Source organism: Stegodyphus dumicola, chromosome 1 (assembly GCF_044657685.1).
Source record: "Stegodyphus dumicola isolate Sdum_Otavi_A_Nest chromosome 1, ASM4465768v1".
Classification (NCBI taxonomy): Eukaryota; Metazoa; Arthropoda; class Arachnida; order Araneae; family Eresidae; genus Stegodyphus; species Stegodyphus dumicola.
This window is the reverse complement of record NC_140768.1, coordinates 130,254,061-130,265,227: the sequence shown is the minus strand read 5'-3', so window position 1 is coordinate 130,265,227 and position 11,167 is coordinate 130,254,061. Positions and strand designations below refer to the sequence as shown.

The 11,167-nt window shown below is 31.3% G+C and overlaps 1 protein-coding gene across 2 annotated transcripts in view; it reads left to right on the top strand.

The window, feature by feature from the left end:
* The first annotated feature begins 365 nt into the window (after window positions 1–365).
* The window catches only part of LOC118198006 (extracellular tyrosine-protein kinase PKDCC-like), a 48,964-nt gene continuing 38,162 nt past the window's right edge, over window positions 366–11,167 (top strand). Inside the window, exon 1 of one of the 2 annotated variants that reach the window (XM_085820575.1) lies at window positions 366–455. In XM_085820575.1, the coding sequence (XP_085676701.1) occupies window positions 375–455 (81 nt within the window). In that variant the 5' untranslated portion in view covers window positions 366–374. The other variant, XM_035369587.2, reaches the window with a different exon arrangement.

The window sequence follows — 11,167 nt, the reverse complement described above, 5'->3', positions numbered from 1 at the left end:
ATGCTTAGAACGCACGTTCATATAATGTCCCACTTTCTTTCCAATTCGAAATACGCAAATCCACCCTCTTCGTTTTGCTATCTCGTTCGATATTTTTCGAACCAAGAATGCGATAGAAGCATAACTCAGGTTCCTTGCAAGCTCGTGATTTACACTGATGTACACAACAAAACATGTGGCCTGTACTTCTTTTTAAGTTATACATATGCCCACAACAATAAAAAATAAAACGTTTAATTACTTTTCGATCACAACACGCTTCACAAACTAGGTAGCATTGTCAAACGTAAATACCAAGCTTTAATGTTTCCACCTTTTAGCCATTAGATGGCGTATCAGAGCGCTGGAATCGCGGATACCTTTCCTTCGCACCTATGCTTGATTTTTCGCCCATCGGGGCAAAAAGACTTAGCGGGTGCAACAAAAAGACCTCCGTCTACTTTGCCTGTCTGTCTGTCAGTATAAGTTGGTCTTGATTTATTTAAAAAAAATATGCTTGGCTTTTGTATTTGAAGAAAATGTCGCGGCAGTCCATTCGAAATACCTCTGCATTTTACTCAACTATTTTTAAATTATCATTTATTTTATTTTTATTTACAAATGTTTTATTGTTTTACTACCTTTATGACAGAGATCAACCACAGTGTTTGAAAGAAGGTACTTGCCGCGTTAATAAAAAGCAAAGAACTCTTCCTCGTGAAAAATGGGGCCAAACTGTGTATTTTAATATTCTTCTTGAGAATTTTTGGAGGGTTAATCATGAGTGGAGACTTACACCTGCTTTGAACTCAAGTTCGGAAAAAATATTTGCTGAACTTAATTGTTCAACCCTGAATGCAGTTAAAGAACTTCAATTTGTCGGGTCTGGGTGGACAAAATCTACTTATAAAATCAGTTTAAATGGTAGAATATTATCTTTGAAAACTGTTAATATTGACGGCTACGATATATCATCGTGCTTATTAGAGGAGGACCGATATTTGTATGATTGTTATCTCTTGGTTGCATCAAAACTACTGCGAGAAATTGCCGTTCTTCCAACGATATCTCACAAGAATATTGTTAAGGTGATACAAAATTTGAAACTTATTAATGTCATTTTGGTTAATTTACAATCGAAAAAACATTGGCATTGGTTATTACTAGTTGCTTGTTTTAAAAAGGCATGTGCTTTGCTGTCCTGGAATAAACAAACAAAATGTCACCCACTAGTAGCCAAGTGGAAATAACACTGAACACTGCTAGTTCACCTGCGTTTAAAGCCTAGCCAACAACTTAGTTGCGTGCATAATAATAAAAATGCAAGTAATTTTCATATACAAGATTTTCCACTGAAGCATCCCAACCCTTATATAGGTATTGGTAATGTGTTTAGCCATTATCAACTAATCCTGAAACAAAAAGTGACCAAGTAACAATATATTAATGTTGGGAACAGCTTTAGTATTGGTCCTTTTGGCGACAAACTTCGGTCGCAAAGGTAGACCCGGCTTTGAAAATCGGAAAAAAATGGCGGATTTTCAACAAAACCCGATCTAGACTATATAACAATCTTAAAAAATCAGCTCTTGATTAGAATAAACAGTCTTTCTCTAATTTTCAACATTTCTAGTACTGCTATGATAAATTCCTGAAACACTACCATAAATGAATTTATGGCAGTGCTTATGTTATGAGGAATGAAATTTACAAAAGGTTAATATTTTAAAATACAAAATATAATATTAATGTATTAAGTATTAATTTTTAAGTAATTAGTTAATATTTAGCTAACATTTTAAATTTACAAAAGGTTAATTTTTATGTTATGAATAATGAAAACTACAAAAGGTTAATAAATGCATTTCAAACTAGTATATGTTATTTTAATTTCTTAAATCCTGTTATTAAAAAAATAAATAAATAAATAAAAAAACAAATATTTCAAAGGAAATCAAATTAAATTATAACGAGTAAATTTTGTACCAGTGTTAGAAATACTTTATGATTAAATTTTGTAAATGGTAAAACTATTAAGAAGTGTGTATTTTTAAATCACTCAATTTATTACAATTAATTTATGATTATAATTTAAAAGCTAAAATTAAATTATCATAATGAGTAAATTTTGTACCAATGGTAATCATACACGACAACGATCGTCATAACTGATGATTTCTGTGAAAGATTCGAACAGTCATTGGAATCCACTAGTGGTGGAGTGATAAACCACTGAACAGTGACAGTTCAGACTGGCTATATGATAACATTTGTGGTTTTCCTTACATGCAATGTGAATCTGAGCCAATTTCTCTAAAAATCTCCTTTATGAAGGCATCCTTCTGCTAGCTAGCATATATATTTATTTTCTATTCATAAATACTGTTCTCTCTTCTTATTTCTTAATTATAAATCTTTTCTGAACTGAAGTGTTGCATCTATAGGTCAAAAAATATGGTCAATATGTTTGCAAAATCCTCTTCAGTTTTGAACAGCATTTAAATAAAATAAATAATTTGTGTATGATGCAAACAAAAATGCATTGCACTATTTCATGTAGTGAATAATTAATCAGGGAACAAAGTATAATGTAACATTCTTTTATTTTGTAACCAGAGTTTTTTTATGTTTGGGATCTTTACTGTCAATTTTCCCATCTGTTTTCCCACCATAATCCAAATGAAGTTTTTAGTTTGTAAAACAAAGTGTTTTGCCTTTAGAGGCTACGTTACTAGGTTGCTAGATAAGATAAGATTTGTAGTCTTCAGTCCTGTATTATAATTGCTGATAGTTGAATTCCATGCCAGTTAAGTTTTGAACCAGCTTTGCATTAAATTGATTTGGCTACAAATTTATTTGAATTTAAATTTAACATTTGAACTTAATTGTTATCATAAGTTATCTTGCCATAAGTGGTTGACTGAGTCGTAAGCACAAAGTGTGCCTACATTTAAAGTTTTTAATAGAATAAGAATATATCTTAATAAAAATATACCTAAACTTTATAATAATTACATTATTTAACCTTATTAAACTTTGTAATAATTACATTTAAAGATGGTAATAATAATAATATTTACATTTAACTTTATAATAATTACATTGAAATCAGTATCTAAGTGCTTGACTTGTAGTCAAATTTTTATATATAAATTGTACTCTTACTTTTATTATAGAATTTTTATTACAAAAAATTCAGATTTCTGTTAGATTAAATGTTTAAGTAATGTAGAAAATTTGCATAAAATTTAAAATTAAAAGTCGACTGTTATGTCAACGTACTATTAATAAAAGTAATAATACTCAGTGAAGGTTATTCATATACAGCTATTAAATTATGAGATATATAAAATTTGAGAACTGTAAATTATAAGCAATATATTCCATAATCTTAAGCAACATTATATTTTTTATAGTCAGACAAATTATAAAAATGTTTTAAAAGCAATAATGAAACCTGATTTTGGTCTATGAATTCATGCAATTAGGCATCCCTATAGTTCTAATTTAAGAAATGAGGCAAAAAAAGTATTTTTAGACCATGGTAATTTTGATTATTGTCCATTTTAAGAAACATCTAAGAAGTCTAAATTTGCATGTGGTTCCTTAGCAAAGGAAACACCAAGAGTTTACCTCATGCTACTAAAAATATGTTTTTTATCTTTGGGGGGGATGGAGTTTATAATATGCAGAGTTGACATATGAAAAAATGTCAAGACTCATGTGATGTAATATTAAAAGCATCAGTTTTTGGCTTTTTAAAAACTATTTTTAAAGTTGTGCTTTAAGTAACTTTAAGAAAAACATGCAATTTATCCCTCCTGCCATCAAAGCCCTGATAGCTACTAAATTCGTTAAAGTTACATGGACAGAAATGGCGGCACGTTTTTTCAGCTCAGGTTTTATGGTTACCATAAATAACAAGGTTAACATAATTTTTCATTTATCGCTCCAAAATGTCGCCAACAAAATTTCTCGCCAAAAAGGACTAATACTAAAGCTGTGCCTAATGTTGCAGTTGCTGTAAACTAAACAACAAAAAAGTTATTGCTATTCAACATGCATTGTTGCATTAAAATTAGTCAAATCAACATGCCATTAAAATTTGCCAGTGCTAGATCTCGATCTCCAACTGCAGAGTAAACTATATTTTTAAGGTCAGTCTGTGACATTGATATAATCTGGAGATAAGATTGAGATTTATTTCAAACTGAAAGAAGATAAGATTCAGATGTTAAGGCTGTGCCATAAGTAGTTTTCCATGTACCCTGTGCAAGGATCCCCTTTTGCATTGTTAATGGAAGATGGAGTTAAAACAAATATATAATATATAATTGTAATGTTTTTGGAGGGAGGGTGCAAAAATTATATTAAGATAATTCTTTTTTGACTGGAAGACAGGTATTATAATAAAATAATGCAATATAATATGCAGTCAAAAGTCGTTAATCCGGACTCGTCGGGACTTCGGCGATTCCGGATTATAGATCATCAGTTTAAATCTCGTAAGATGGCATGCAGAAATTCTAAAATTAAAAATATGAAACCGTAATTTATGAAATAAAGAACAATTATGATCTAAAGGGTATCAAAATTTACAAAAAAAAAAAAGCTTAATATTTATTTGTTTACTTTATTAAACATTTCTCTCAATGTAAGTTGTTTAAGTTGCTTCATTTTATGTGATAATACTTTCTCTTTAATTCTATAAAAAGACATAATTTCTTGTTCAGTTACAAAGTTCCGCTGTTCAAGTCCCGTTAATTGCTGTGCCGAGAATACCGACTAACTTGTCAATCGAAATTTTTTCGTTTTCACTAACCTCTCTGTCACATTCTTCATGTCTTTATCCATTTTTTGCAGCAATTCCACTTTTTGTTTGTTGGACATCGAAACATACTTTTGTTTTGTAGATCCTTTGGAAGTTCCAGCATCGGAAATTCTATTTGACATAATCGAAAGTTCAAGTTTACTTTTATAAAATTGCTCTTACAGTCTGCAAAAAATAATAAGCCTGATCCAATTCCAAGATTAAGGAACAACGCAATCTGCAACATTAACTGAAATAGATAATTAGATAATTTTAGCTTACACTGTCCGTTATACATTAAACGCGCAGGCGAAAACGTATTCTGCACTTGCGCACACGCATATGCGCAGTAGTCAAGGTCTTACGCGCACGCGTAAAACGCCTGTGCGTATGTGCCAACGCGGCGCATGCGCAGAAAGTTTTTAGCTTTGAGGTCCGGATTATAGATCATTCCAGATTATGGGTGTCTGAATTAACGACTTTTGACTGTACTTATTTGCATGTTTTGCTCTGTGAGCACTTACATGCTTTACTTTGTTGAAAAAAAAAATCTGCTTTAGGATTAGCTAAAATAATTCATATATGTTTATAATAAATAGTTTTTCTCCCTAAACAGAGTACTGAAATATAAAGCTTGAAATTGTTCTGTTCTTCCACTTAAAATTTATTCATTCAATTTCACATCGTTCTCCATCCTTACCTCGTGCATATTATATTAAACCATCTCTAAGATGACACTTACAGTTTCATAGAATTTTGGTCTCCTTTGGAAAATCTTATCCTAGAGAAGTAACATTCAGCCTACCATTTATTTGTGTTTTCAGAAATATTGGTTTAAATCATAGATGGTCTTCTTAGCATAATGATTACCACAAGAATATAAGCAGCCAGCTGGTAGAGTAATTAGTGCTGCTGGCTGCTGTGCTTTTAGGCCTGGGTTAAATCGTAGAGAAGGCATGGATATTTATAACCATATGGTGTTCAAAATGCATGCTAAGACAATAGTCTTCTCAAAAGGTATGGGAAACTCTTGAACTGACTCTCAGGTGTTCTTCAAGACTGAGATAGAAGCTTAGCAGTTATTTGGTACATCAATACCAGTCACCTATGGTAGTGCAGAAGTGCTGGCTAAGCATCTGTACCTAGATAAGTGCTATTTTTATATTCAAAGTTTATTTAAACTTGCAAATCTGTGTGTTTGTATTTATGGTGTATTTAGTTTTATTAAACTGAGATTTTTTAGTACACTGGCTATAATAGATGCACTTTCAAATACAACATGAATATTCTTAGTTGTTAATTACATTTTCTGCTATTATGGTGGAATAAAACTATTCAGGTCCCTGAGAGTAAAAGATTTTGCATATGATTGGAAGAATCACTTATTATGTATTAATTATCAAAACTTTTTATATTTCATTTATCTTTTCTGACATATGAAGTGGGCTAAGCGGTTTCTTGATTTCCTTCATTTGCTAATTTCAGAAAGTATAGGTTCAGAGGCCTTGAATCAATACTTAATATTGTTTGAATCTAGGATATCTAAAATAAAGCTTTCTAAATTACTTATGGTATTATTTTTTGTAAATGTATTTATAAAAAAAATTTCCATTGTAGCAAGTTTTCTTCTAATTTTTTCAACATTTAGTACATAGTGCTAAATATTTATAGCAAACCTTTGTGTTTCATTTTTCTGGTTAATTCAGATTTAATTGGTTGGTATGAAGGATAACTATTAATTAATAGTTGAAAGAAAGTAATTCATGCAATACAAACTGTATTACTTCATAACTATCGGGCCCACAAATGATTAAGACCAATCAATACTGGGAGTTCAGTCCCATGCTGCATGGTTGTTTTCTCCGTTTGTAACATGAATATTAACCAGTTTTCCTTAGAAACTCAATAAAAGCTTCCCTCTCCTTAGGCAGAAACCCTTGCATACTTTGCTATATTCCTGTAACCATAACTAGCTATAGTACAAAGTCCGAAATTAAGAATAATCTAATATCCAAAATTCCGGAGCACAAGCCAAAGAGTAAATATAAAGAAAGAAAATAAAAATCTGAAATCTTTAACATTTCACATTACGCTCAAAGGGGCGTGTTTTTAACGTTTTGTGTGTTATTTTTATTTGTTAAATATCATGTTCTTTGCACTTAAATCATTAAATCCAGTTCAACAGCAATATCGCAAAATAGTTTTAGAATGAGCATATCTTTAGAATTTCCAATACACATTCTCGTGTGCTGGAGATAGAAATTCCCCCCCTCCCCCGGACAGTGTTGCCATTGTTCGCTTTTAAATCGTTGAGTTTGTTAATCAAAAATTCATTAAAGTTTTACAAAATATGAAATAGGTAATAAAACAAATTCCAAATTTGGGCTTCCAGATGCCCATATTCAGGTGGAAACATATGTTATTTAAAATTTGATGGCTGTAGGTACCATTGTTTTATCACAGTGCGAGAAAAATAGGTTGATCTTTGGATTATGGTAACTTGGCGATTTTTTGGCGAAAATTTGGCAACCAACTCTGCTACAGCAACCCTCTACTTTTTTTTTCGCCGCCATTTTGTCTTCACGAAGTAAAGACATATTTCTTTTCTTTTTATTTACTCAACACTTTTTCCAACAATCTACTAGCCGAATTACACTTATGCTAGAAATTTTATGTAACAAAACTGCTTAATCATGACAAATATTAACTGCAAAATTGGGAAAAAGTGCACAATCGCAAACTCCTTGCGCATTTTTCAGAATAGCACTACACGTAAACCATTTACACGTCGACTTATTTTTACTTAAAAAAACATCCCAGAATTGTACAAGAATGGCATTGCACGCACTCTTAACTTTATCCATCTACACTGCTATTTTCTCATAAATTACAAAACTTTGCACGAAAATGCAGGAAAATTTTCTTAATCTTTAAACTCGGTAAAAAGCACATATATGAAATTACCTGATCGCGAAAAAGTATATACCCTTTCCAAGGATGAACATTTCCACGTATAAAATAAATAAAATATCCAAAAGCTTTTACCTCTAAATTATCTATTATATTATAAACGTCACCAACGAATTTATACGCAAACATTAAAAATAGTTACAAATACTTAGTGTCAAATATTTAAATTATTTCCATACACGTATTACTTTAACTGAAACGTATACCAAATTCCTACAAACATAAAATTCACAAAATAACTATCATTTAATTAAAATATCACTAAACCATGTACATGTCGACTTATTTTTACTTAAAAAAAAAATCCCAGAATTGCACAAAAATGGCATTGTGCGCACTCTTCACTATATCCATGTACACTGTTTTTTCTCATAAATTAGAAAGATTTCATGAAAATGCATGAAAATACTCAACGTATACTACTGAAACGTATTCCAAAATACTACAAACATATAACTCACAAAATCACGATCATTAAATTAAAATATAATTAAATTAAAAAACACTACTTAAAATATAAATAAGCACAGCATATACATTAAATTAATAAAAATTAAATTACAATCCTAATTACTTTAAACTAAATCATTGCTAATAACAATTTTCCAATTATACCATTTTAATTTATTTACTCCTTACATTTAGAACAATGCATAAAAATAATATCCTCAAATGATTAAAAATACTAACTTACCTAATCTTCTTCAGAGTCTTCATTACATAGCACGCACACTTCCCTACAGAAAGAGTTCCAATCGGCTGCAGTACTACTGCTAATTTCTAAATCTGAAATCCAGTAGTCAACTTATTATTAATTATTACGTATTAAAAATTTAGAATTCACTTTACATAGCGCCATGCAATCCGAAAATTAATCAACACTATTTCACACAACACACAATGAAGTTTAATACAAAATAATTTTTCCAAATTTACCCCCTTTTCCGATTAAAGAACTGTAATTCGTCCATTAATGTCACATGACATATCTCATGATCTCTCATTTCCCTCACACAAAATAATGTGTAATCGGAACTGAGTGCTTCTCACATTATTACCAAAGTCCTAGGTAGTAACCTTTATCGCCTCCAAAATGTCGCCAAACTACCTGTTACCATATTCCAAAGATCAGCCGAAACATACATGCATTTATTCAGATTCTTCATTATTTAATTTCTTTAAATATAATACAGGGCTCTAATATTTGGCGGCAGCAATTTCAAAAGTGAACCTACATTTCAACACAAAATGCCAAAACGAAATTAATAGTCTTTCTGGGCAAATTGCTCTTTTGGACTAAAAAAAATCTTCCTCTCCTGCTTATAATTATGGAAACGTATGCCATAAATGTGGTTTCTTTTAACTAAGATTCCTCAAATGGCTGCTAACTAGGAAGTAGCATAGTGCCCTATGACAGTACTTTGATGTTGCATAAATGTTGGTCAGGATCACACTTTCGGCCCTTGAGTGGTGTGTGTTCTTGGGGAAGGGAAAGATTAGTATTTTTCTATCTGACACAAACAAAAAGTGAAGTACAAATGTTGCAGTATTTATGTGTGATCTTACTAAGTTTAAATTGATGATATAAGATCCAGATATTTGCAAACGTCTGGAATCGCTGAAATTCCGACGATTCCAGATCTCGGTCTTTGTACTGTATAACTATAAACCAGGGCTGAAGGCTGTAGGAAGAGTGAAATCACAGAAAATATGCCAAATTTATAAATCATTTATGAAGTATACCATTTGTAACAGATGCAGTACTTAATGTAATTCAGGAAACATGTAAATCATTTCTCTTTTGCATTATTATCATACATATTTTCCATCACAAAATTTTGAATTTTACTGTTCTTATTCATATTTAAATTGGTATTATCGAAGAGTGTGCATTATGATGAAAATTTTCGAAATTCTTTCGACAAAATGAGTTTAATATTTAAATATATAAAGCAATATTTTAATTTTTACTTCAATGAAATATGTTTACCAATACTTTTAAAATGCAGACTGTTTAAAATGATATCAAAATGTACAGATTCTGCTTCTAGCCTGAAGCTAGGCTTCTTACTGCCTAAATAATGTGTCATATTGTAATGGAGCATAAGCTAAATTTCAGATTTAACAAAATATACATTTTAAAAATAATTTTAAGGGCTTAAAAACTGTATGAGGCAATAAGTAACAGTTTTTAAAGTAAGTTTAGAAATATAGAAAAGAAACAAGTAGAATTTTCAGTCCTTTCTTATTATAAGTTACCCACAAGACTATATCACTAATAAATCAAGATAACTTGCCATGTGTTCTTATACCTTGCTGTATGTTATATCTCGGTTGATTAGCGATAAAATTTTGGAGCCCACTATAATAAGGATGTACTAAATTTTCTTGCAATTTTATTTTTATATGACAGGCTGTACCTCTGCATATTTTTCTTAATAATTTCTGCCAGTATTAAGGCACTTATCATATCGTACAACCAGTTTTTTAACCCGCTCTTCATAGAAGTTTGCTGCCTGATTTAACACACTTTGCAATACGGTCATTGTAACCTCATCATTGTTGTTATAAGGAGAACCGCCCAGATGCTTTTTCAAATGCAGGAACAGGTGGTAGTCAATGGACACTAGATCGGAACTGTTCACAGGGTGATCAAATTGTTCCCAGTGAAACAATGCGATGAGATTTTGAGTTCATTTACTGCATGTGGACAGGCATTATCATGAAGCAAAATGATCCTCTACTCAGCAGGTCACTCCTTTTGTTTTGGATTGCACTGCACAGTTTGTTTACGGTCTCACAATATGTCATAGAATTTATTATGTCACCATGACGCAAAAAATCCAAGCAATACTCCTTTGCTGTACCAAAACACATTGTACATGATTTTTCTGGTTTGAAACTTTTCAAACTTCATTCTTTTGGGTGTTGATGAATGCTGCCATTCCATGGATTGCTGCTTCGGTTGTGGTGAGTATAAGCCACACATGTTTCATCGCCTGTGACAGTTTCCTTCACACAGTTTCCTGTGACAGTTTCCTGTGACAGTTCACCTTCCTCATTGTCCTGCTGAAGGTAAATCACTACCTAAACATTTGGTTTTGTACACCTCTGTCAGCATTTTCGATACCCAGCATGCACACAGTTTTTGATAATTTAAAAATTTACTCACAATTTTATACAGAACATTGTATGAAACCCAAGAAAAGTCATCCGATAATGACAAAATTATAATGTGTTCATTTTGTTTTACTCATTCGTCAACTTTCTGCACCAAATCTTCAGTAATGACAGAAGGTTACCCACTTTGTTCAGCATTGTGAACATTCTTGGGATCATCTTTAATAGCTCTAAACTATTTCTGTATCATTTCATCACTTATAATGCATTCTGTGTACATTTTGCTAA